A 27781-nucleotide genomic window follows, 5' to 3' on the forward strand; every position below is an offset into this window, starting at 1 on the left:
TATATATATATAAATTAAATATATATGACATTTTTTATTTTATTTTTAATTAAATTTTTATTTTTAATATATAATTTTAAATAATATATATATATATTATATATATACATATATTACATATGTATATGACATTTTTTATTTTATTTTAAATTTTTTTGTATATATTTTTAATTTTTAATTAAAATTATTAGGCTCCATCCAATGAGGCATAAATGGCTACAGACCTCCAGGCCAATGGGTGGCGCTGGGCCGTGTCCGTCATCACCGCTTCTTCGCCGGGTGTCACTTCCGGTATCATATCAACAACTATGGCGAAGACGTACGACTATTTGTTTAAACTGCTGTTAATCGGGGACTCCGGGGTCGGAAAGACGTGCGTCCTCTTCAGGTTTTCCGAGGACGCCTTCAACTCAACGTTCATATCCACCATAGGTACGTTTGGACTTGATTTAAACCGGCGGTCTGTCGTCAGGGTACACTACGCCCAGTTATGGGGGTTTGGTCTAATTGCTGGCGAGCTGTTAGGCTACACTGAGGGATGTTGGGACATTTATGTAAATGGAACTATTATTTGGTGGATATTATGTGCTGTGCTTGATGGTGTTGTTGTTTGAGTACAAAGAGGTGCACTGGAAAGTCAATACGTCCAGCAGTTAGCATTGTTATTAGCCGCTGCCTATCAGCTGTTAGCATCAACGTAATAACCCATGCCTGGCGGTTAGCATTGTGGGTAGCTGCTAGCTCTTAGCGCTAACGTCAACTGTAAGAGATAACCCGAATATTTATAATACTTTTTTTCTACACCGGGAAAAAATAATAAAACAAAATTAATCCCTTTTCAAACATTGGACTCAACACCGTATATATTCTTCAGTTTTTATCAACTTTGATATTCTTTAAAAGATGTGTGGTCATCCATCCAGGCATTGATTTCAAGATCAGGACAATAGAGCTGGATGGCAAGAAGATCAAATTGCAAATATGGTGAGTTTGTCTTCATGCTTTACTTATTGTTTGACGCTAAATATACCTTATCTTCCATTGCTGTACTATTCAATAATGAGTTGTTTCACGTTGTTGTAGCTCATTTATGTATTTATGTTGATACTAACATCTTGTCTTCATGCTTTACTTATTGTTTGATGCTAAATACAGTGAAGAAAATAAGTATTTGAACACCCTGCTATTTTGCTATTTCTCCCACTTAGAAATCATGGAGGGGTCTGAAATTTTCATCGTAGGTGCATGTCCACTGTGAGAGAGATAAACTAAAAAGAAAAATCCAGAAATCACAATGCATGATTTTTTAACAATTTATTTGTGTGATACAGCTGCAAATAAGTATTTGAACACCTGAGAAAATGAATGTTAATATTTGGTACAGTAGCCTTTGTTTGCTATTACAGAGGTCAAACGTTTCCTGTAGTTTTTCACCAGGTTTGCACACACTGCAGGAGGGATCTTGGCCCACTCCTCCACACAGATCTTCTCTAGATCAGTCAGGTTTCTGGGCTGTCGCTGAGAAACACGGAGTTTGAGCTCCCTCCAAAGATTTTCGATTGGGTTCAGGTCTGGAGACTGGCTGGGCCATGCTAGAACCTTGATATGCTTCTTACGGAGCCACTCCTTGGTTTTCCTGGCTGTGTGCTTCGGGTCGTTGTCGTGTTGGAAGACCCAGCCACGACCCATCTTCAATGCTCTGACAGAGGGAAGGAGGTTGTTCCCCAAAATCTCACAATACACGGCCCCAGTCATCCTCTCTTTAATGCAGTGCACTCGTCCTGTCCCATGTGCAGAAAAACACCCCCAAAGCATGATGCTACCACCCCCATGCTTCACAGTAGGGATGGTGTTCTTCGGATTGTACTCTTCATTCTTCTTCCTCCAAACACGCTTATTGGAATTATGACCAAAAAGTTCTATTTTGGTCTCATCTGACCATAAAACTTTCTCCCATGACTCCTCTGTATCATCCAAATGGTCATATGCAAACTTAAGACGGGCCTTGACATGTGCTGGTTTAAGCAGGGGAACCTTTCGTGCCATGCATGATTTCACATCATGACGTCTTAGTGTATTACCTACAGTAACCTTGGAAACGGTGGTCCCAGCTCTTTTCAGGTCATTGACCAAGTCCTGTCGTGTAGTTCTGGGCTGATTCCTCACCTTTCTTAGAATCATTGAGACCCCACGAGGTGATATCTTGCATGGGGCTCCACTCCGATTGAGATTGACCGTCATGTTTAGCTTCTTCCATTTTCTAATGATAGCTCCAACAGTGGACCTTTTTTCACCAAGCTGCTTGGTAATTGCTCCGTAGCCCTTTCCAGCCTTGTGGAGGTGTACAATTTTGTCTCTGGTGTCTTTGGACAGCTCTTTGGTCTTCGCCATGTTACAAGTTAAAGTCTTACTGATTGTATGGGGTGGACAGGTGTCTTTATGCAGCTAACGACCTCAAACAGGTGCATCTGATTCAGGATGATACATGGAGTGCAGGTGGACTTCTAATGGGCAGACTAACAGGTCTTTCAGGGTCAGAATTCTAGATGATACACAGGTGTTCAAATACTTATTTGCAGCTGTATCACACAAATAAATTGTTAAAAAATCATGCATTGTGATTTCTGGATTTTTCTTTTTAGTTTATCTCTCTCACAGTGGACATGCACCTACGATGAAAATTTCAGACCCCTCCATGATTTCTAAGTGGGAGAAATAGCAAAATAGCAGGGTGTTCAAATACTTATTTTCTTCACTGTACATCTTATCTTCCATTGCTGTACTATTCAAGAATGATTTGTTTCATGTTGTCGTAGCTCATTTATGTATTTATGTTGATACTAACATCTTTTTTAACCTTCTTCATGTAGCTTAATGGTGCCCACATGGTTTTTTGCTTATTTTTCCAGGGATACAGCCGGCCAGGAGCGCTTCCGAACAATCACGACAGCCTACTATAGAGGAGCAATGGTGACTATCATCACGTGTTGATGTCGTTTTTGTATCTGAGCTCCATTGAGGATATTTTGGATTGTTCTTTATCTTTAGGGAATCATGCTTGTTTACGATATCACCAACGAGAAGTCCTTTGAGAATATCAAGAACTGGATAAGGAACATAGAAGAGGTATTCATTCTCATTTACTTTTTGAAATTCATATTTGAACGTCACACCAAAAGCTTCCCGACTACCCCAGCATGCTTCGTCTGACGTGGAGAGAATGGTTCTTGGCAATAAATGTGACATCAACGACAAGCGACAGGTGTCTAAAGAGCGAGGCGAGAAGGTGAGAAGTGATACTGCCAGTTTTGATGTTTTACTCGGCAAAAATACATTCCCCTTTTAATGTTGTTGTAGCTTGCTTTGGAGTACGGCATCAAGTTCATGGAGACGAGCGCCAAGGCCAACATCAACGTGGAGACTGTAAGTTTTATGATAGTTATGCAAGATGCTGAGAATGATATTGATCTTGCTGTTGCCCCTTTTAGGCCTTTTTGACACTTGCAAGGGACATCAAATCCAAAATGGACACAAAAATGGTAAGAACTGTTGGAATGGGGTAGTAATGTTATATACAGCAGATCAGCTTTTTGCAAGGGTTGCATAAAAAACGTGTATTATTGACAGAATATTGCAACAGGGCTGAATTTGATGGTTAAATATGGTACCAATGGTAGTTAATACCTTACACCAGGAGATGGCAAACATCTGTTTCAATAAACTACATTTGTGGGTGTGGTTATGCAAAATGTGGGCGTTAATAGACTTCCAGGTACCGTGTACTAGCGGCAGCCACAGTCCACAAGCAAGATATACTTTCTCTGATAACTTGCTTAATCGTGTTTGGGGTGGCAGGAGGGGGTGTGGAGGGTTGTCAAACGTCGCTAATTGTTAAGGGAATATCGTATTTGTGGGGCCAACCTAATATGAATTGGTGTTAGTTTACTCATTAATCTCTTTTTTTGGGTCAAATTATGACACTGCCCTTTATGCAATGGAACAGCTAAATTAAATACACATTTTACTACTCTGTTATTTACATGGAATGGGACTCAGGTTTTTCTTTTTATTATTAATTGGGATGTTTTGATACTGGATTTTTTTGCTGGAAACCGATAATGTCCGACTCTCAATTTCCGATGCTGATATCAGCCAATACATTTACTACTGTTATTTACGTAGAATGGGACTCAGGTTTTTTTTTTTATTATTAATTGGGATGTTTTGATATTGGATTTTTTGCTGGAAACCGATAATGTCCGACTCTCAATTTCCGATACTGATATCAGCCAATACTGATATGTGTAACACGTCATATCTCATGTGGTGGAATTAACACATATGTGTTGTATACAACATTTTTTTAAAATATCGTTTTTCATGTTCATGATATGGAAAAAAAATCTGATACCGATATCACATTTTTATGCTGATATCGGGCCGATAATTATCAGACATCCCTAAGTATTATTATTAATATTATCCGATAACCTTAATTATATCAATGAAGGGTACTTAGAATTTTCATGTAATACTTCTGTTAAAAATCTGTCAAAATTTAATAAGAGCCAGTCCTAATTTCAACGACAATTTTATCATTTTGTTTGGCTCCACGGCGGTTGGGGAAAAAAGCCTTTCAGGTACTTTGGTGACAGATGCCAAAGCCTTTGCTAAAGTTTAGCATTGTTTGAGTCCTTCTATGTCTTACGTGTTGTGTTGCTTTGCCTCTCAGGAGGGGAACACACCGCAGGGGAGCAGTCACGGAGTGAAGATCTTAGAGCCCCGCAAAAAGTCCAGCTTCTTTCACTGTAGCCTCCTCTGAGGACCCTTTTTTTTTCGAGGCCTTTCTTGGAACCCGCTCTGCCCAAATAGACTCGCGCTTACTTTGCCGTGAGCAATTCCTCTCATTTTCCGCTTCTCGCTCCTCATCCCTCGTGGACTTCCTTCCTCCCGGAGAACTCTTTCTCCTCTTCTTCTCCTCCTCTGAGAGCTTCCAGTGGTGCATCTGTTTCATTTGTCTGAGATTCTTTGTGGATCACAGCACAGACTATCCACGTCCGCACAAAGGCAGGCTCGGACTGATGTTTGTTTTCTTGCTTGTCTCGTCATGCATCGCAGGTGCTAGCACAATTATTGGAGGGTTGCTTCCTGACGACTTTGGGAGGGGAATCATACAAATGTGATTCTTTCAATTATCTTTCCTAGCGCTTCCCCGTTGTACCCCCCCCCCCCCTTTTTTTTTTTTTTTTAAAGAAATATGTTTTTGCCAGAAACCGACAAGCTTGAACATCCGGGATACACATCCATTCATTCTGTGTTCGACAATCATTTGCCTTCCTCGATCAACATCAATTGAACTCGTGAAGCAACAAAACAAAGGCTCACATATGAGCGGAGTCGGGCTTGTGTTTTTTTGAGGGGTGCGGGGGATCGGTATCGAGCTAAATGACATTTCTGGCATTGACATTTTCAACTCTCCTTGCACTTTAACTCAGCAGCTCTTGTTTTGTGCATAAAGTCCATGCCATACATGCAATACATTTCATTCCATTTTATTTGTCTTGGTTTACGTGCTGGTGACGCCAGTATTTGACTGACAACCCGCCCCTTGCATTTATGCCTCATTACTATTTATAAGAAGCTCTTTTTTTTTCTACGACGTTATTTGTACAGTAGAAATTCTCTTTTTTTTTTGGAGAAAAATAAATCACAATCTGGCTCGATCAATATTTTAAGGAAGCTCATTTCAATGCACTCCGACGCAGCAGCTCCGCTAAAGCTTCCATTAACATCAAAAGCTACTGCGTTTCATCTCTTTCAAAGTGTACCTAATTATGCGTCCTCCGCTTGCAGTCTTTTTTTGTCTTCTCACCTAAAAGTCAATGTGGACCATGTGACCTCATGTCTTTTTGTCATAATAGCTCAGAGCGGTCCAGTGAGCTATGCATCGTGAATCTCGGACCTTTTTGTGTGTGCTTTTTATCAATGTTCATCGTTGAGCCAAAAACAGGACTTTCTGTATAAAAGAAAAAAAAACATTTCAATGCAATCTTAACATTTTGTGGTGGGAGGAAGTGATACACTTCCACTTCCTTACCTTTTGTATCACTTGGACTCCCATTGCTTTGCACACAGTCATTATGTTTAGCTGTTTGCGGCTGCGTTCACACTTGGTTACGCTTGGTCGAGTTAAAAGGAACTCTGGTGCGTTTGATCAAATGGGGAAACCTGATGCACACCATACAAGCGGGGGCCAAGGCTGCTGGAGAGATGGGTGTCGGTTAGGGATGCACCGAGCCACTTTTTTTTTTTTTTACTTTGAAGCTGATCGCAGTTTGTGAATTCGGATATTCCCCCGATGCAGAGCGGTTTGCTTTAATACGCAACAGCGCCAAAAGAATATCGGGGAACATGGATGTCTCCGCAGACGCATCCATGGCTTCACAAACAGTCAACACCGAACTCAATCTTCGGTGATATTCTTTTGCTGTTTTTACTAATAATTGTAGCTCATATTCTTCTAGCTATGGCAAATTTCCGATACGTGAATTACGCTGGCATTGGATCCCGGTATGGCCACTGGATTGGACCGCCCCCATCCCTAGTCCCTGTCCCCTTGCAAGTGACTTCTGGTGCTGTTCAGTTCAATCAGGAAATGGGTGTGAGAAAACTGTGCTCTTTAAAAGTAAATTTTCCAAGCTTTTGGTGAAATCTAAGATGGCAAGTAAATACAGCGTTTTCACCTAGCAGTCAGGGTTTGGAATATCGGAGCTTCCCAACAAAGTCCTTGCTTTTTGAGTATTTTTAATCAATGTTATTGGTCCAAACCAGCGGTCCCCCACCCATGGTGTGAACGCAGCCGTCATCATTGCCGTTGTGGCGACACAACACGACCCCAGTGTGTTTATCGACCCCTTCACCCAACAGACTTCAAAAGACTTTTTAAATGTTGCATCCTGTATTTTTTACACTCATTTCATACATTTGTGAAGTACACATAACAACATAGTGAATATTCTATATTGAGAGATCTACTTATTGTACTGTACTTTCTAAACATGTATCTGCAATTTGTAGAGAAGTCTATACTTTTTTGATGAAATAAAAACCAAGCGAGATAAAGAAAAAAAGATCTTTTGTAATTATTATTTTTCCCTTGGCTTGACTCTGCTGGCTGATGATCAGCGGAAACTCAGTGGAGCTCATGTTTCCCCCAACGGACCTTGACCACTTTCGCTCTCTCTCTTGGCCTGACATGACCTTCTCCAATGGTCTGGCCTGTCTTTTCCTTTATTATTAATTGTAGATTGAAAACAAATTTTTTATTGCTATTAAAGTTAACTGTTGTATCCAAGGATCTACTCTTCATCCACTTTCCACTGTGGGGTCGACATGTGGGGTCCATTCTTGGGTGGCGGTCAAACTTATATTCTTATGTGGAAGGTGCTGTGAAGACAAATTGGATCACCACAGTCAATCCCAGCTCAACTAGCACATACCGTTACTTTCATTGATATAGGTGTACCCTATTTATTTATTACTCAACCCCAGACAGCATCTACTCTATTAGGGGCAAGGCATTTTTTCGTACAGCTACATTTTTTTTTTGATTTTGAATTGATTAATTGTCATTTGTTATAAAATATTTTTTTCCTTCCCTTTTTTATTCAGGATGTTTAGAATAGTCATTAATTCATTAATTTTCTACCGCTCTTCCTCATGAGGGTCGCAGGGGGTGCTGGAGCCTATCCCAGCTGTCTTTGGGCGAGAGGCGGGGTACAGCCTGGACTGGTGGCCAGTCAATCACAGGGCACATATAGACAAACAACCATTCACACTCACATTCATACCTGTGGCCAATTAACCTAGCATGTTTTTGGAATGTGGGAGGAAACCGGAGTACCCGGAGAAAACCCACGCATGCACGGGGAGAACATGCAAACTCCACACAGAGATGCCCACGCGGAGAATTGAACACAGGTCTTTCAAATCTTCTTACATGCTCAAACACTCAACCACTCTTGAACAAGATCTGGAAATATTCCTCCACCTGGGGCAAAACCACTCTTTGGCCACCCATTTCCGTCTGAGAACTTCAGCCTTGGATTTGGAGGTGTTTGTTGAGTGTCATCCCAGAAGCGTCATACTCGGTTGCAAACCGCACAAGTAAACTCTGGATATCAGGACCACCATCATCTGCAAGTACCAGTATCAGAATAAACCCAGAAAACGTAGTTATACAGTACATGATATCCGTTGGGGGCGGCACGGCGGTCGAGTGGTTAGCACGCAGACCTCACAGCTAGGAGACCAGGGTTCAATTCCACCCTCTGCCATCTCTGTGTGGAGTTTGCATGTTCTCCCCATGCATGCGTGGGTTTTCTCCGGGTACTCCGGTTTCCTCCCACATTCCAAGAACATGCTAGGTTAATTGGCCACTCCAAATTGTCCATAGGTATGAATGTGAGTGTGAATGGTTGTTTGTCTATATGTGCCCTGTGATTGGCTGGCCACCAGTCCAGGGTGTACCCCGCCTCTCGCCCGAAGACAGCTGGGATAGGCTCCAGCACCCCCTGCGACCCTCGTGTGGAAAAGCGGTAGAAAATGAATGAATGAATAATATCCGTTGGATAATCACTGCTAGAGTCTGGACTATAATTCCCGAAAAGCCAGATTCTCTTTGTGTTGGAAATAAATTCCCTCTAAATTAGTTCTCACGCCCACTTTATTTCCCCGCCAGCAAGCCGTTGTTGTCTTCTACAGAATGCTCATCTTCATTTTGAATTAGTGTTTTGGAACATTTAGTTATGTAAACCTACAGGTAGCACCTGATGGGATTTGAGGAGGTTTTCCTGCTCTTAAGACTATTAGACCAGAGTCCACAATTTGAGGAAATATGGTTTTATTGTACTTTATACGCACCTGAGGAAGTCCGGTGCTCGGATGATCATATGCTGGAAGTCCTCCAGCGACAGACGTCCGTCATTGTCCAGGTCGGCTTCATCCAGGACCTTCTCACATACCATTCGCACCTCGTCTTCTGTCAGTTCGTTGCGGGTAAGTTTGTTCAGTGTCTTTTCCAGGTCCGACTTGCAGATAAAGTTGTCATTGTTGAAGTCTTGTAAAAGGAAAAGCAGATTAATGTTCATTCATTCACACATTCATGTGTCAGTCAAGGGACCGGAACCAATGATTGGATTCCTCTGACCCGGAAGTGATATGAGTTACATGTTTTACCGTAAATCTTAAACGCGTAGTAGGCCTTAAGGTCCCGCGGCGCCATCTCACTCAGAACAGAGAACATATCCAGGAAGTCATCCAGCGTCATATTTCCCTTTCCATCCTCCGAGAAAACCTCAGCAATCCTCTGACGAAATGGGTTATCCTGGACAGAAGACAGGCAGCCGTTCCAAAATGCCGTTTTTTGCAAACTACTCACTCTGGTGTGTTTACTTCCCTTCATTCGCCCGTTTGTTAAAACAAACGACTTACCTGCACCGCACAAGTTGAAAGGAGTCAAGTAACAAATGCACTCTCTCAAAGAATGACGTTCATTAATTGGTCATCAATTATGGAGACGGGTTGGTGGGCTACCTTCAGCTCGGGCATGCTGCCAATCAGCTCGTACGGGAGCTTCACATCTGGCTGGTCGGTGTAGTCAAGGGGAACGAGCTGCGGTGCTAAATCGTGATAGCGGTGGAAGAGTCTAGATGGGAAAGGAGACGCTAGTGTTCAGACCCTTGAAATGCTATGTGACGCAAATATAATGGCGACTTTCTAGTCTACTTCTCTGTCTGAAATTCACATGGAAAAACATGCTAAAGAATGTATCATAATCGAGATAATTGCATTTGTCGCCAGCTTGCTCGGCAATGAAGATGAATTCCAACTGACGTAAACATTGTCCAGTGAGGGCCCGACCTCTCCTGGCGGCCGTCGTTTAGAGTTACACACTGAATGAAACAAAGCTTTGCCAGGTGTGACTTACCTGAGAATTTCCTTTCTTGTAAAATATGTACAGTCCTGAAATCACACAAATGTTGTGTTCAATTAGCGTACTCGAGTAGGACGAATTAAAAGCTAAATTAGGCACTGATGTGTATGAAAATTAAAAATTATTATTATTAATTATTCTTAATTAGGAGTAAAATCAGGATACATTATGTAGTCATGTTAGGAGGAAGATATGAGTATAAAGTGGACTATGTGATAACAATGTTCTGTTAAATGGGTTTTACGTTCATGTTACTGATGTAAGCGACTTCATATATACAGTATTGTTTATGTATATATTCAAAATGTGTACCTGATCGAATAAAAAAACAGTAGCGAGTAGTGGATTTGATTACTAAAAATTTGTAAAATAGCTATAAAATAACTATAAAAGCAATCTTCACTCGCTAAATGTACTGCAAAAAAGGCCAGTAAGGATAATTCATAATGCCGCCTACAGAGAACATACTAACTCCTTATTTCTAAAATCACAAATACTTCAACTTGCTGATATTGTTAATTTCCAAAAAGCTAAAATAATGCATAAGGCTAAAAAATACTTCTCTACAAGAGAGGAGAAATATGATCTCAGGGAAGAAGTACATTTGAAACACTTCTATGCTAGGACTACGTTAAAAAGCCATAGCATTTCAGTATGTGGAATCAAACTATGGAATGGATTGAGTAAGGACCTCAAACAATGCACAACGATGAGCCAATTCAAGAAACAATACAAGCAGTTGATGTTTGCTAAATACAAGGATGAAGAGTCTTGAACCAGTCATGATGTGCTATATATATCACTATATTGACACTTACTATGGTACCCATTATGTCATTGGATGCTCATATCACCTCCTACTTCGGTATGTGACAAAAAATTTAATTTAATTTAATTTAATTTAATTTAATTTAATTTAATTTAATTTAATTTAATTTAATTTAATTTAATTTAATTTAATTTAATTTAATTTAATTTAATTTAATTTAATTTAATTTAATTTAATAAAAACCTAAACTATATTTGGAAAGCAGGAAGTGAACAAATGTAACAGTTACTGATTGTAAAAGTACCAGATGGAGGGGTAGGATTTAATAAGCTTTGCTTCTTCCTACTCTTTTTGGACATGTGGAACTGTGAACTGATTATGGGATGCACTCAATTGTAATCTGATGCATGTTCAAATGAAATTAAACCATTACCATAAAATGACAAGAAAATGCTGTACTGTAATGTGGTATGAACATTTAATATAAATAACGCAATTTATAACACAAAAAAACGTATAAGCAAGTATAGGAAACTATTACTTATCACGTTCAACCTTTTGGAGATACCAATACTGAACAAGTAAATACTGTTAAAAGTTGAGCTGTCTGACTGTCGCCTGCAGGATGCACCTCACGCATGCGGGTCTTCTTTTGCCGTGTGTGCCACCAACCTGGTAGGCGTCCAGCTGCTTTGCCGTGAAGACAGTCTGTTTATTTCCCATGTCTAAGCCTCAGGTCCATCGTCGCTCTAACATCCACTGGCTTTTTCAATTTTATGTGCGGTGCCTGGTGGCAGATATGAAATACCGGGACAATAGGACGGCGGGGCCAGAGGGGGAGATCGGATGACGGGCGGCTGCCGCCACGGGGCCCTTTGGTCCCCTTTTATAATGGCGGTGTTTCATCCTTTACCCGTTGTGAGTGGCAGCTCCTTTGAGAGTTGAACAAGGACTGTCGTCCAGCATTATGCCAAACTCGATCAACCCCCCCCCCCCCCACACACACTCCTGTTGGTGCCACTCCATGGCCGACGCCTCCGATGCAACTCAGGTTACACTCATCACAGACAGCCTTTTGTGGCAGCCATTTTTTCATGGAAAGGAACTTAGTTGCTAACTTGATGAGGCGTTACTTTCCTCAAGACCTTTCTTGCTTTGACTTTTTTCCTTGCCTCCGTCGCCAAGGGTGTGGGGTTTCAGGTTCACTTGCTTCTGTTTTTCATGCATGAATGTCACCCCCATGTGGAAAGTCCCATGAGATTGATTGATTGACTCTACAGGCCCCTTTATTGATGGATTTTTATTGGCTAACTTGACTCATACGCTAATTTCTGATGCTATTTCCACATACTGCCAGGTAGAAAGTTGGACTCGGGGGGGGGGGGGGGTCTGGCCCCACCCAATGTGGCACCCGAGGCACCCGCCTCTGAGCATGCCCACTCTGCTGTGATTGGTCACACACCCAAAGTGCTTCCTAACTATTAACCATATAAGGAAGTCCACCTCTCTGTGACATCACAAAGGCCACAGCTTTACCACGCCTTTTCAAACCGAGCGTTTTGAGCCGTCCCAAACTGTTTAGGGCTCACTTCCAAATGCGCAAACCTAATTATCTGAAACTTTGGCATCATCTAACACCAGAATACAACATTCTAATTACATTTATAGGTCAGAAAAAAGTATGTCTACTTTAGAAAAGAAATCGATTAGCATTGTTTTTATTGTTCTTTCATTTATAAGATGAAATGTCACTCAATTAACATGTTGTACAAATTCTAAATACTGTACAAACAAATCGGAATTATAATAATTAACTAAAATAGCTGTAGCCAAAAATAATAGTACTCATAATAATAATACATTTTATTTGTATAGCGCTTTTGAAAATACTCAAAGATGCTTTACAGTGAAGAAAAATAGAGTTGAGTAAAAAGTAAAAGATGCATTAAAATATAACATTCATATATTCATACAAATAAATTAAATACAAAAACAGACATTAATTCAGCTTTGCTTTAAAGATGGCCCTTTAAAGATGGCCCTTTAAGGCTGGCCCTTTAAGGATGGCCCTTTAAGGCTGGCCCTTTAAGGCTGGAGATTTAAGGCTGGCCCTTTAAGGCTGGCCCTTTAAGGCTGGAGCTTTTAAGGCTGGCCCTTTAAGGCTGGAGCTTTAAGGCTGGAGCTTTAAGGTTGGCCCTTTAAGGCTGGAGCTTTAAGGCTAGCCCTTTAAGGATGGCCCTTTAAGGCTGGTCCTTTAAGGCTGGCCCTTTAAGGCTGGAGCTTTAAGGCTGGCCCTTTCAGGCTGGCCCTTTAAGGCTGGCCCTTTAAAGATGGCCATTTAAGGCTGGCCCTTTAAGGCTGGAGCTTTAAGGCTAGCCCTTTAAGGATGGCCCTTTAAGGCTGGTCCTTTAAGGCTGGCCCTTTAAGGCTGGCCCTTTAAGGCTGGCCCTTTCAGGCTTTCTCTTTAAGGCTGGCCCTTTAAAGATGGCCATTTAAGGCTGGCCCTTTAAGGATGGCCCTTTAAAGCTGGAGCTTTAAAGCTAGCCCTTTAAGGATGGCCCTTTAAGGTTTTTTGAGAGTTCATAGTAGTTATTTAAAATAGTATAGTATAATAATCATACTGTGGATACCCCCCCTCACACACACACACACTTTTGGTATTAAATGGTATTAAAATGTGTATAAATTTAATAATATTTAATAAATATATAATAATGTGTAATTTCATTTCTATAAATATGCCAAAAGTATTTTCCAATTATTCCCCTACTCCACTCACACATTGGCTGAGTAGTTTTACTCTTTTGTTGCATTCTCAAGGTTCGAGTAGTTTTGCTTTATTTTTAGTTTTATTTAGCTCTGTTTGGCTTGTTTATTACATTTTTGTAGATAATATTCAAATGTGACTGAAGCATGTAGTTTAATGTAAAAATTAAGTGTACATATATTTTTTGTTCTTTTTATTTGTTGTTATTTTAATGCTTTATATAATTTATAATTTATTTATAATTTTATGACAGAAAAAGACTTTCCCTTCCTATTTATGACTGTGTTGCTGTGCTATATAATATATTTACCATTCCCATCTGTCACTGTTGGTCTGCTATATGATGTATTTAACCAACAACCAGTCATTTAAAAAGGAACATCTTGAAAATTACCAGGGGTGCCCAAACTTTTTCCTCCCATTCATTGAGCACAAAAAAACTAAACACAATGTTGACAATTTATTTCTAGCTTATACACATTTGCAACAGAAAAATATGCACATTTACATCTTTCACAGGATTAGCACTGCCACCGCCGTCATATATTATTATATTTATGGCTATTTACATATATTACAATGCCACAGCACTTGTCAGTTCTTCAGTGGCAGCCGCAGCTCCCAGCCACCATGTCGTTATACTGCTTGAGCACCACGTTCTCGTCATCATCGAAGTAGAGCAGGTTGATGGAAAAGAGCTTGTCGGCCACGCAGCATGGCGTCTCGATGCCCTTGATGAGCTTGAGGGCGTTGATGATGGATTGCACGGTGGCGTGGTTGGTGGGTCGCATGTTCTGGCCCAGCGGGAAGGGGCAGGAACCCTTGCAGTGGTAGGCGTTGTAGCCCCGTGGTGAAACGATCCAGCCCGACCAACCGATCTCCTCAAAGTCCACGTAGAGCGGCAGGCGCTGGCAGGGCATGGAGACACCTTCGTCTTCTAGGTGGTCCACAGAGCGGGCGAGGCGGGAGGAGCGAGCGGACATGGGGGCTTGCGGCAAGCTGGAAGTTACGTCCATACCGTCTGGATCTGTGCGTGAAAGAAGAAAGATATTGAGCTGTCTGACTTTTGTAGGGTTACATGGTTACGAGGAGCCGAAAAGCCTCCACACTCCCAGGAAGTGGTCCATCCTCACCTGCGTTCTCCAGTGCAGCAGAGCGACGTCCATCATCGGTGAACAGCACCAGCATAGGCTGCTTACTCTGGTGGTGGTTACGTCCTGAAGCGAAGCGTATCAGCTTCAGGTCCATCTGGCTCCCTCCCAGAGTCCGCACCACCACGTGGAGCCCCAGGTTGCTTCCCTCGTCCGCCATCCAAGAACGGACCTTCACAGGACATGAACATCAGACAGGTAAGATGTTTTTAGTGTTTTTTTGGAAAAAACGATCAGGCAGACGAGGTGTAGATGCTCACAGCTTGAGTGATGGTGAACACCTCCCAACCAGTAGAGTGGACCGGGATGAGACGAGAAGACATCAGCTTCCTCTCGTGCGTTTTATTGCCTTTGCTGGTATCCAGAAGCTGGTACACGCTAACCTGCGTATTAAAAAGACGTTAGAAAGGTCGAACACGGGTTTAAAATGTAACATGCTTCACGTTACCTGGCAGAAGTGGTGCCTGTTGAACATCAGCGTGGCCTGAGGGCGCAGCTTGAAAAGATGGAGCTCTGCAGTCAGGATCTTCTCCGTTCTTGCCACGGTGGACAGATTGAAGCGGAACTCCACCTGCTCGGTGCGCACTGCAGTAGGAAATATTGTTAAGGACCAAGAGCAGTTGACGTTCTACAGCTGGAGGCAATTTTATTTGGGATGTCCGATAATTATCGGCCAGATATCGTTCTACAAATGCGATATAGTTTGATATCGGTATCATATTTTTTTGCCAATCATGAAACCCAATATTTTAAAATGCTGTATACAACACATATGTGTTGATTCCACCACAGGAGATATGTCATGTTACACATATCGATATTGGGAAATGAGAGTCGGCATATTCTAAAAATATCATTTCACAAGAAAAAAAAACAACACAGCAAAATTGAAAAAATATATAATTTTACAACAATAATGTGATTTTAAAAATAACAATTTTAGTAGCATAAAGTTTAAATGTTAGACAAAAAATTGTTTTTGTAAGTCATATAAACAAACCAGAAATTAATAAAAATATATATAATTTTTACGACAATAGTGTGATTTTAAAAATAACAATTTTAGTAGCATAATGTTTAAATGTTAGACAAATTTTTTTGTAAGTCATATAATGATAAACAAACCAGAAATTAATAAAAAATATATAATTTTACGACAATAAGATGATTTTAAAAATAACAATTTTAGTAGCATAATGTTTAAATGTTAGACAAATTTGTTTTGTAAGTCATATAATGATAAACAAACCAGAAATTAATAAAAAAATAGATAATTTTACAACAATAATGTGATTTTAAAAATAACAATTTTAGTAGCATAATCTTTAAATGTTAGACAATTTTTTTGTAAGTCATATAATGATAAACAAACAAGAAATTAATAAAGTTGTAAATAAATATCTAAAAAAAGTTGAAAATGTGGAAAAAAAACATCAGAAACAGCTGCCATTTTATGAAAATAATGTCCAAATATTCAGAGAAAAGAGTTGTAATTTTACAAAAATAATTAATATTAACCTTCCTCTTGTGTTAGCTTTCTGGTATCATCTCTTATGTTAATGGGTCGGTTTTGACCCAGCTATAAATCAGCTATAAAATACACTAAAAACAATAAGTTACCATCAAATTTGCTTCTCATGTCTTGGTTACCTTCTTAGGCTTCCTCATCCATGAAAATGTTGGTTTTAATACTTTTGGTGTGGGCATGTAGGCCTTTTTTTGTCACTATACCCCTCCATTTCAATTTCCAAAAATGGTCATATTAACCTCAAAAGAATCATATTAATAAATTGAAGGTTCTTTTGTTACCTGGTTATTACTGAGGGCTATAGAACATATCTCTTAAATTAATTAGTTTTAGTTATTTTCTCATTTTAGTATTAATCTAAAGAAACATCTATGGTGTTCGGGTCAATTTTGACCCATATATATTAATGTCAAGAAAAGGGGGAAAAAGTTATTGTTTTCAGCAACAGAACTTTAGTATAAAGTGAAATAAAAAATCAGAACAGGCATTTTTTTCCTTGGAAAAGGACAAGATGTTCATCCACTGTCATTGTTGCCCTGGTTTGAACATCAGCACATTTCTACCAAACATCCCTGATGGGACCAAGCTTGTCAGATCTTCCTCTGGTCACCAAAAATTTGGTCCAGATCTTGGTTCCCTGTACATTCTTGCCATTCTTTCCATGATCCAAATTGTAAATATGAAATCAGCAATCAGTCAAATGAGTGAATTCACCTCACATGTCTGGACTTTTTTTGTTGTTTTTCTGCTGGTATACTGGAAAAGCGGTCAAAATGAGACGAGGAGCTGGTTGTCATTGTGTTGGCTAATTGTACACTTATGATTTCAGTTGTGGCTTAAAATATTGCTTTATAGTCATATTATTATAACCAAACAATACAGTGGTCATAATTTCAACCAGACCATTTTAAAATTTTGTAAAAATTATTATTTTTTGTTTTATTTTGTTGAAATAGAGTTTCCTGACAAAATCAAAAAACAAATATTATGTGATTTTTTTATGAATTAAAATGTAAAACGGGTCGGTGTCGACTCTAACACAAGAGGAAGGTTAAAAAAACAGTATTTTTTGTAATAAAGTAGTATTAGTAGTTGTTGGTACATGTATCAAACAGTGCACTACAGTACACAGTCAAAAGTTTTGAGACACTTGGTCATGTTACAGAGTGAGCAAATGTCCCCAAACTTTTGACGACTTACGTTTGTCAAAGAAGCTCCTCACGGTGTTGCCTTCCAGCAGGTAGGGGTCCTTGGTCACGCCGTCCACGTCCGCCACCGTGTTGTACAAATCCAGCATGTACTGTGGGGGCTGCTTACTCCTGTGGATGGCGGGTGGGTCCTCCATGCCGAACACCTCCAGGAGCCTCTTAATGGCGGCGGAGCGGACCTCCCGGGACTCGTTATCCGCGGCGTAGGGGTCTTCCAGGTAGTTGAAGGCGGGGGGTCTCCCCAGGGCCGTGAAGGCTAAGGCGGCCATTGCGATCACGAAAGTTAGCATCTTTTAAAGTCCGACACAGACGGTGTCTTTGTTGCGAGTGCATGGGGGTCCACTGGAACTGGCACTTATTTATATCTAATATGACCCCCCCTCCAACCCATGGCCCCCGGCCCGCTCAATCTCATGGTAAACAGCAGTAAAGATGCTATTTGGTCGCAAATGTAAATCAGCCATTATCGAATGTAAAGGGAGACTAATGGCGGTGTTGACAAAAGTGTGAAGTCCATTGGGGATTAATCCCAGCCTTTTGTCTGCACATCTGGAAACAAACGCATACATCAACAGAAAACAACACCCACGCAATCCACTGTGGGATTTATACACGCACGCCGGTGGTTAAACATTAGCAACTTTTTCAATAAAACTGGAATCCACTTTTTTTTTTTTTAGGGGAAGGGTGGGGGGTCATCTGCTCCAAAATGGATCCATTAATTTGTAATAATGGCGCAGTTGTCTGAGGTGCGAAAACGATTGGTGGCACAAAGGGAGGAGGTGTGCGTGGATACACATCCTCGCATTAGCATCTCCTGCCTCGCTTTCTCACTCTCCGCCATCATGCAAAAGCGCACCGCTTTAATTGTGACAGTTTCACTTCTCCGCGTCCACATCCGGTTTCAATTAATTCGTCATCCCCAACCCCCCCGCTCCCCCCGAATTGCACAGGACACCTGGCAAAGACCACCAAGCCATGAAAAACATGCTGGTTGAGCAGCTTCTTCTTATTTGTGTCACACAAAGGTGCTTGTTTCACACGTCCCTATCAAAATAAGAGCCCATTGAAGCGTGTGTGTTTGTGTTGTCTCCTTTTCCACCTGTAAAGCATTGTTGTAAGGCAGAGGTCTCCAACACTTCAAAGAAATCATTTTTAAATAACTACATCAGATGTTATGTAAAACGATATCAGTTTCCGAGATGTGGGTCGTCATTTATTCCGGAAAACATGGTCATGGTCGAGGCCGCACGGTGACCGAGTGGTTAGCATGTTGGCCACACAGTCAGGAGAGGGGGATGCCCTGGGTTGAAATGATAATAAAATATGCCACGCTAGCATTGTATAAATAATAAAATATGCTGTGCTAGCATTGTATAAGTGATAATAAAATATGCCGTGCTAGCATTGTATAAATGATGAAAAAATATGCAGCGCTAGAATTTTATAAATGATAATGAAATATGCAGCGCTAGCATTGTACAAATGCTAATAAAATATGCTGTGCTAGCACTATATAAGTGATAATAAAATATGCTGCACTAGCATTGTATAAATAATAAACTAGATTGTACTAGCATTGTATAAATGATAATAAAATATGCAGCGCTAGCATGTTATAAATGATAATAAAATATGCTGTTCTAGCATTGTATAAATGATAATAAAATATGTCGCGCTAGCATTGTATAAATGATAATAAAATATGCTGCACTAGCATTGTATAAATGATAATAAAATATGCCGCGCTAGCACTGTATAAATAATAAAATATGTCGTGCTAGTATTGTATAAATGATAATAAAAGATGCAGCGCTAGCATTTTATAAATGATAATAAAATATGCTGTGCTAGCATTGCGTAAATGATAATAAAATATGCCGCGCTAGCATTGTATAAATAATAAAATATGCTGTGCTAGCATTGTATAAATGATATTAAAATATGCCATGCTAGCATTGTATAAATAATAATAAAATATGCTGCGCTAACATTTTAAGTGATAATAAAATATGCTGTGCTAGCATTGTATAAATGATAATAAAATATGCTGCACTAGCATTGTATAAATAATAAAATTTGCTGCGCTAGCATTGTATAAATGATGATAAAATATGCAGCGCTAGCATTTTAGAAATGATAATAAAATATGCTGTGCTAGCGTTGCATAAATGATAATAAAATAGGCCATGCTAGTATTGTATAAATGATATTAAAATATGCCATGCTAGCATTGTATAAATGATAATAAAATATGCTGCGCTAACATTTTAAGTGATAATAAAATATGCTGTGCTAGCATTGTATAAATGATAATAAAATATGCAGTGCTAGCATTTTAGAAATGATAATAAAATATGCCACGCTAGCATTGTATAAATAATAAAATATGCCATGCTAGCATTGTATAAATGATAATAAAATATATTTATATATATATATATTTCTAGGACTAAAGCTGTCCTATCTAGTCCATCTGGTGTGTGTCCCTGAGTCCACTAGGATGACAGGCCAACGTCTTCTAAGACAGCCTGAAAGGTCCATTAGTGATGGACGTAACGACTCATCTCTATGCTTCCCTGTTGAACTTTAATACGATATTACGACATTCCGTATATCCATGAGGATGATAAGGATGGATGGATGTCTTCCTGGGTGGACAAACCTGGAATAGTGTCAAATCATGTCTATTCCTGTTACATGCTTTAAACATCTTCCTATTTGTATGGTACGACTGGAACGGAACACCATGATGGGACTCTTTGACCACTGGCATTGAACCTACAGTCACTCTTATTTCTACAATATAGTTGCCATTTGTTTTTTTTTCACAAACAGGGTTTTGGTATTACATTTATTTACAAAAATTATGACTTTTACATATATTACATATAATACAATAATACTTTGCAATGGGCGCATGCAACCGTTGTCATGCGTGGTTCCAGTCAGGAGGGGGCGTTGCGTGTGTGCGTTGTGTCATTAGTTTTGGCAATGGCAGGAAGTGATGGAGAGGACCGTGCGAATTTGACCGTGTTGGCTTAGAAAACTGTGGCTCTCGTACCCTTGGGGAACGCACGAGTTGGATTGTTTTTCGGCCCACAGGTGACACATTTCGGGATCTGACAGGCTCCTGAAGGGGACACGGAAAATCTGCTTTTAGTGTGGAATAAATGACGTTACACAGTGAACACAAAGTATCCATAGTAATCTATGCCACTTATCTTCACTCAGGCTGTAGTGAGAAGAAGAAAATGAGAGAGCGAGGAGAAGCAGAAGTAGGAATAGGAGGATGGAGGACATTGAAACCACCATGGAAAGGGGAAAAGGACCTAAACAGAAATTTACAGCAAGAAACCCGAATTTTAGCCAAATGAGACGCAAAGTGGACCTTCCAAGACCCTGGAATGGCAACTCTGCACCGGACCAGGTCTGGATGACCTTAGGGGTGACCTACTTACTGCTAAAAATAAATGGAATAACGATGAAAAAGGTTCTGAAGGAGAATAAAGTCACAGAAAAAAGGCATTTCAGTTAAAAGGAAAAATAAAATAATACACGTTAATTATTATTATTTACTATATATATATATAATTATCATTTCCTATATACATATATATATAAATAAAATAATACACATTAATTATTATTTACTATATATATAATTATTTACTATATACATATATAGTAAATAATAATAATTAATGTGTATTATTTTATTTTTTCTTTTAACTGAAATGCCTTTTTTCTGTGACTTTATTCTCCTTCAGAACCTTTTTCATCGTTATTCTATTACTAATTATTATTATTTACTATATATATATACATATATGTATATAGTAAATAATAATTATTATATATATATACTATATATATACATATATTAATTATTTTTATTTACTATATATAATATATATATGTATGTATATAATAAATATATATGTATATAGTAAATAATAATAATTATATATATATAGTAAATAATAATAATTAACAGAATTAAAAATATACTATACTGGTATATGATATTTATTCATAAATTTAATCATGAAAACATTTCTAAAAAAAAAAGAGTTACTAAAGTCACAAAAGTAATTTCAGTTATTGCAACAATTAAAAAAAACATTCGGTATTTATTAAAAATTACCCAAATTTTGGTGTACTGGGAAGGAAATACTAATACGTATATGATGAGATGAAAAATATATGATACTTCTATTTTTTTTAATAAATATGATAAGAAAAAATGTTTAAAAAAGTTGCTAAAGTAAAATAATTCATTTCAATTATTGGAATAACAAAAATCAAAGAAGCATTTGATATTTCTAATAAATTAAAAAACCCCTTTTCTGAGGTCATGGTAAGGAAATACCAATACATATATATCATGGAATAAACATAGATATATTGTTATATACTGTGTACAGGATTTCATGTTTTTTAATAACTATAATTATGAGTAAAGTTTAAAAAAAATGTTTGGTCAGTTTTATCCGATAATGGAAAGGAAATGCTAATAAAAATATGTTACCGTCGTTTGCTAGTTCAGCTTTTTAAGAATGAAAGTAATCATTGATAGTCATAATGATTGTCAAACACCAGATACACATCAATGTAACTAATATGGAAGACAATTAATTAATACTTTTATTTCAATGAGTGGATGGAGTTTTTGGGGGGCCTTTAAAGGGACATTTGGTGCATGGGGGGGGCCCTAAAAGTGGCTGTGTGAGAGGGTGACAGAACTTGCAGGCAATTGTTAGGTGTGTGTGTGGGGCAGCTGTGCTCATACGTACCTGAGAAGGCATCGGTTTCCTGTGGTGCAGCCTCCCAAACATCTGCCCACATCCACTTCCTGTGGGGACATTAGCAACACAAGAAGAGACGGGTTGTCAGCTCACAAATATTGACACAGTTGCTTGTTTAGCATGGCCGCCGCTTTGATTTGACACCTGCGTGCAGGAGAGGGGGCCATTTGTGTTTGGGCTCTACTCACACCTTCAGTGCTGAGCCACGGCCCCCCTTTGCTTGCCCCTGCACACAAACCCCAAGAGGCCTTTTAGGCTCCTGAAGACCGAAGGCCACGCGGTAAAAACATAGTCATCAAATAAAGGTTATTTTTGGAGGCTGCTTATATTTCATGAAAAGCTTCTAAAATTGACTTCTAAAGAGCGCAATTGTCTCACAAAGCTGAATCAAGCAGAGATAGCGACAGCACGTCCAAGATGTTTTGTTTTCCTGTTGTTTATTTGAATAATGGTTTAACAAAAAGCTTGTAAAATATACTTTAAAAGAGCTCTGTTAAAGAGCACTCAAACAAACACATAAAGGGAGCGAGCAGAGCAGAGAAGCGGGACAACTCCGGTCCCGGTATTGGTCCCGCTTGAACCTAAAGGAACCAAAGCGAACCAGAGTTGACTCTCTTGGTTGGGTTCAGATTCAGACACCGGACCAGAATGGGTTTGAACGGATGTTTGTGAAGCATCCATCGGCTGCTAGACACGAATAACGGCCTAAAAGAAATGAATAAACATCAGAGGAAGTCGGCCTGCTGATGAAGGACCGTCTGCCACTCAGCAGGTAGCCTGCATGAGATACTTCATTAGCGTCTGCGACGTTTCCTCTTTGACTTGACGACCCCACATGGAAGAATTACAAATGGCCTCTTTGCATACGGCGACTAAGGGATACGTCAGAAGACTCATTTGGAGAACTTTGGGAATAAATGGAATACCTTCAGCTTTTCCTCCTTGACTCCTTGGCCGTGATGTACGATCTCGTAGTAGTACTCCACGTAAGGAACCCTGTAGCAGCTCTCCTTCAGCTCGCAGGCCGCGACCGTCTGGATGACGTCCACTTTGTTGGGGGTTTCCACCAGGGCCGGGTCCAACTTGGTGGGCACGCAGGAGAAGCCCTCTGGGACAACACAGGGAATCATAATCATAAGAATAATCGTAACAACAGCAATGGTTACAAGCATCAAATAATTGTTGTGTTATGTTATTTTTATTGACGTTCTATTCATCGTATTCAAATATCAAAAAAATACTAAACATTTAAATACACATAAATACAAATATTTTTGATTGATATGCCATTTTATCATTCATTAAACTACAGTATATATTGCATTAAATAGAGTACATATCAATTATACTTCATATTATTTTATATGATAATATTTAATAAAATACATTAAACTATTTACATTTTGATTAAATTATATAAAAAATAAATACAATACATATAAATAATGCATTTTTATTATGCAATATATCATATTAATATTATATATAATATATTAATATAAACCTAAATTAAAAATAATACATACAATAAATCAATAAATTTATAAAAAAATATATATAATAATAAATATAATAAAATAAAATTACAAATTATTTTTTAAATAAAATAAAATTATACATCTTATGATAGCAACAACAATAATATAATATAACAGTAATAATATAATATAACAGTAATAATATAATATAATATAATATAATATAATATAATATAATATAATATAATATAATATAATATAATATAATATAATATAATATAATATAATATAATATAATATAATATAATATAATATAATATAATATAATATAATATAATATAATATAATATAATATAATATGCAACAATAATATGAATACATATACATAATACATAATAATGTTTTTAAATGGAGCTTGTCTGATAAAAAGCCATTTTTACTGATGTTTCATGAATCATCCATACATGGTCTCCATACTGTAGACCGGTAAAGGTGTTCCAGCTGACTTACGTACTTACGTATATACGTTCATACGTACTTACGTACAAGTAGACTTTAGCACGACTGAGGTTCTGGATAAATGTTAGCATGACTTGATGTTAGCATGTACGATGTGACAGTGTGTTAATATAAGGGCGTTTCAGGAGCGTTTAGGGATTCATCACATGAGTCAATCATCCAAGTGCCAAGTGAGTCATTGATCAAGTAGTCAAGTCGTCTATAGGAACCATGCAGTATTAACTCTTTAAGTGAGTCAAAGGTCATGTAAGAATGTAGTAAGGTGACTGATCTCGGACCAGACAGCGTCAGTAGTCAGGAAACTGGCGAAGAACTCGGAAAGAACCTTGACCCTTCGGAGTTCCGAAAACTCCAATCGTTTTTATAGGCCACTTATCCTCACAGGTATGCTGGAGCCTATCCTAGCTGACTTGTGTTTTTTCCCTCCCATAAGCGGAGATTGAAGAACACATCTTTCATGGTCCCCGGGGGGGGGGGGGGGGGGGGGGGGGGCACCTCATGCCAAAAGAAATACCCCACCCACACACCTGGAGCACCCTTGGCACGCGAGCACCCTCCCACGTCAATGACACTCTCGTAGGGCGTCTCGGCGTAGAAGGTTCTGAGGGAGGGGACCCTCATGCACCGGGTCAGCTTGACCTCGCAGTGGCACTCCTGGATGACCTCTACCTCGCGGGGGCCTTCGAACAGGAGTACCTGGTCCACGCGCATCCCCGTCGGCTCGCAGACATGGTTGACCCCACATGAGGGTAGCGGGTTCCGGGGTTGTGGGGCGTCCGGAGCAGCGGGTCCACGCGTCCGAACCTTGGTTGTGAGACACAACAAAAGTCATTCGATATCCGGGTTCCTAAGAAGGTGGCGCCCCCTTAGCGCCCCCTTGTGGTGATGGAAGTGCAGCATACTTTTTTGCTCCTGAGGAATTCCAGCATGGTCGAATGTTGAGTGTAATCCCGCGCTGCCTGTACTTGGTGAGGAGGGCGGGGCGGACCCCCGCAGTGATGCCGACACATGCCCACGTCCACGCTGACAGGACTCCCCGATATGTCTGAAAGGAGCAGAAACGATGAATGTGGGAATGTGGGAATGTCGTTGCCAGGCGTTACCTTGTCCGACGTAAACAAAGTGACTCTGTCTTTTGCAGCAGAGTCTTTGGCTGAACAGGTTTCTGTGCTCCACGTGCTTGGTTAGCACCGCCGCCACTGGAAAACAACACAAACGTCATTAGCATTAGCATTAGCATATGGAAGCATCTTCTGGGCATGCTCTTCTGGTTATTTCTGAGGTCAAAGGTGGCTGATGTTGGATCTGAGGTGGCCGGTTTCTGTTCCTGAAGGTGCTTTAACCAGCTTTCTCTCCAAGCGTTAATGGTCCAAACTGGGGATACTGGGTGGCCAAAGACCTTCATTGATTGGTTGACTGAGTGATAAGATACTTTTGGGGTGTCCAAAGGGTCTTTGCGGTCCTTTCATTGCTCTCGGCATATTTCAAACACTGATATAAATAAATAAAATATGCTAAAATGCAATACTACTACATTAATACAAAGGGACCAAGTTGCAATGAACTGAAAGGTTAATAACTGTTATTCATTATTATTATTATTATTAAGCTATATTATGTCATTAACTCATTCATTCATTCATTTTCTACAGCTTTTTCCTCACGAGGGTCGCGGAGGGGGTGCTGGAGCCTATCCCAGCTGTCTTTTGGGCGAGAGGCGGGGTACACCCCGGACTGGTGGCCAGCCAATCACAGGGCACATATAGACAAACAACCATTCACACTCACATTCATACCTATGGACAATTTGGAGTCATCAATTAACCTAGCATGTTTTCGGTTAGCATGACTAAGGGTGGAGTCATTAACACCATTATACTTATTTATTATTATGTTATGTTATTATTATGTATGTTATTATTATGATCACAGACCAAAGTTGTTTGTATCGACTGTCACTGTGATTTGAGTTGTGACGGATTATGTCGACTTTTTTTAAATGGTCATTTATACAGTGGTCCCTTGGCCCCTGGCATACGAGTGTCCTACCTAATGAGTGTTTTTTTGTTTGTTTTTTTTTACATGCTGATTTGTTGCTTTGGACTGCTAGCTAAACTATGGGTTTCGAGCTATTTACCGACCGGCGTGCGTCATTGTGAAGATAGATGGCTGAAGACGACAATGAATGTAAATAGCAATAGCACCCGGAAAGACGTTCTATCAGTAACACAAATGTAAATTAGAATTATTATTCTAATATTTATTTTAATTTATTATTAATTAATTTATTTATTATTATTAATTTATTATTTATTATTTTAATTTTAATTATTTATTATTATTATTTGTTATGTGTTGTGTAAAACTATGACAGGATTTTTTCAGAGCGGTTGTGTACCACAGATAATCATTAGCACTCCATAGGGTCATATATAATATTTAAGTGGTTAGCCAACATTGGGTTTGTTTTAGCATGTTTATATTGTAATTTTAATTTTAATTTTAATTTTAATTTTAATTTTAATTTTAATTTTAATTTTAATTTTAATTTTAATTTTAATTTTAATTTTAATTTTAATTTTAATTTTAATTTTAATTTTAATTTTAATTTTTTGTTATGTGTTGTGTAAAACTATGACAGGACTTTTTCAGAGCGGTTGTGTACCACAGATAATCATTAGCACTCCATAGGGTCATATATAATATAATATATAATAATAAATATAAATAAAACAGAAGCAAACTGTACAGAAACAAACTATCAACACCCTTCAATGTTTGTGTATGCAACCCGCATAGAAAGACTTCCAGGGAATTTCACCAGAATTCAAGACATTCTGTCACAGTACTGTCCAAATCCTGAAGCCAATATTTACAGTGCAAACGTGATTGGAGGGTTGCAACCGTGCGGATGCACGAGGCTACACGAGCTAATGAGGGCGTCTAAAAGCAAACAGAGTACTTACATGTCAGGTGGAGAGCACACAGCAGCACCAGGCAGTATCCAAGCACATCCATGGCTTCAAGTATCCAAGCTGCTTCTTGGCCTCTGGTATTTATACGTGACTGGAAAAAACCTCCCTCAGACTGGGAAGCAGAGCGAGCGTGCTAATCAAATTTCCATGCTTTAATTGGGAACAGCAGCCACTTCAAAGCCAAAGCAGCGTCTTTGCAGCATCGGCAGGCTGGAAGGGAGTGAGTGTGTCCAGCAGGGCCCCGCCGCCTCCACCTAATCAAGTGCTTTAAGTAGCCCCGCCGCCATTAAAAGCGTCACTCATTCAAAGGCATTAATCATCTTTTATCCCCAGGGGGTGGGGAATTAGCACCTCGGACTTGAAACAAAACCAGCGCCCGAGCACATAAACAGGATCAGCGTGGGGGCGACCCAGCCTCACCTTCCCGGACCCCCAGCACCTTTTGTGTTTATTCAGCATGGCGCCAAATGGCTCATGATACCCCCCCCCCTCTCTTGTTTTTTAATTTTTAAAGCCTTCTAGCAGGAGCAAGACACGGTGAAAGAAGGTGTGCAGTACTTGGTTGCTATTCACTCAGGCTTTAT

The 27781-nt window shown here is 39.3% G+C and overlaps 4 protein-coding genes and 1 long non-coding RNA gene across 6 annotated transcripts in view; 2 read left to right on the forward strand and 3 right to left on the reverse strand.

Moving 5' to 3' along the window:
- The first annotated feature begins 253 nt into the window (after positions 1-253).
- On the forward strand, positions 254-5703 carry LOC131109720 (ras-related protein Rab-8A-like). Its single transcript, XM_058061990.2, has 8 exons — positions 254-432; positions 924-984; positions 2910-2970; positions 3049-3126; positions 3197-3286; positions 3358-3423; positions 3489-3539; positions 4733-5703. The coding sequence occupies exons 1-8, from the start codon at positions 309-311 to the stop codon at positions 4820-4822; spliced, it is 621 nt and encodes a 206-aa protein (XP_057917973.1). The 5' UTR covers positions 254-308; the 3' UTR covers positions 4823-5703.
- A 1721-nt stretch (positions 5704-7424) lies between these two features.
- On the reverse strand, positions 7425-11486 carry LOC131109710 (calcium and integrin-binding family member 3). Of its 2 annotated transcripts, XM_058061975.2 has the most exons (6): positions 11436-11486; positions 9989-10023; positions 9595-9706; positions 9238-9385; positions 8923-9118; positions 7425-7446 (listed from the first exon to the last, which is right to left on the reverse strand). In XM_058061975.2, the coding sequence occupies exons 1-6, from the start codon at positions 11484-11486 to the stop codon at positions 7425-7427; spliced, it is 564 nt and encodes a 187-aa protein (XP_057917958.1). The 2 variants fall into 2 exon arrangements, with proteins under 2 accessions (XP_057917958.1, XP_057917959.1); XM_058061976.2 differs by lacking the exons at positions 9595-9706; positions 9989-10023.
- A 2491-nt stretch (positions 11487-13977) lies between these two features.
- On the reverse strand, positions 13978-17772 carry admp (anti-dorsalizing morphogenic protein). Its single transcript, XM_058061917.2, has 5 exons — positions 17410-17772; positions 15130-15266; positions 14942-15064; positions 14664-14853; positions 13978-14557 (listed from the first exon to the last, which is right to left on the reverse strand). The coding sequence occupies exons 1-5, from the start codon at positions 17705-17707 to the stop codon at positions 14133-14135; spliced, it is 1173 nt and encodes a 390-aa protein (XP_057917900.2). The 5' UTR covers positions 17708-17772; the 3' UTR covers positions 13978-14132.
- Positions 14622-27781, forward strand: part of LOC144896138 (uncharacterized) — a 61902-nt gene continuing 48742 nt past the window's right edge. Inside the window, exon 1 of the long non-coding RNA XR_013626413.1 lies at positions 14622-14879. This is a non-coding gene — a long non-coding RNA (uncharacterized LOC144896138). The remainder of the gene's footprint in view (positions 14880-27781) is intronic.
- Positions 20293-27240, reverse strand: pnhd (pinhead). The gene is made up of 7 exons (XM_078788884.1): positions 27189-27240; positions 25326-25421; positions 25125-25267; positions 24748-25026; positions 23152-23331; positions 22214-22272; positions 20293-20550 (listed from the first exon to the last, which is right to left on the reverse strand). The coding sequence occupies exons 1-7, from the start codon at positions 27238-27240 to the stop codon at positions 20400-20402; spliced, it is 960 nt and encodes a 319-aa protein (XP_078645010.1). The 3' UTR covers positions 20293-20399.

Source organism: Doryrhamphus excisus, linkage group LG2 (assembly GCF_037039965.1).
Source record: "Doryrhamphus excisus strain RoL-2023G ecotype Guam linkage group LG2, RoL_Dexc_Guam_v1.1, whole genome shotgun sequence".
Lineage (NCBI taxonomy): Eukaryota > Metazoa > Chordata > Actinopteri > Syngnathiformes > Syngnathidae > Doryrhamphus > Doryrhamphus excisus.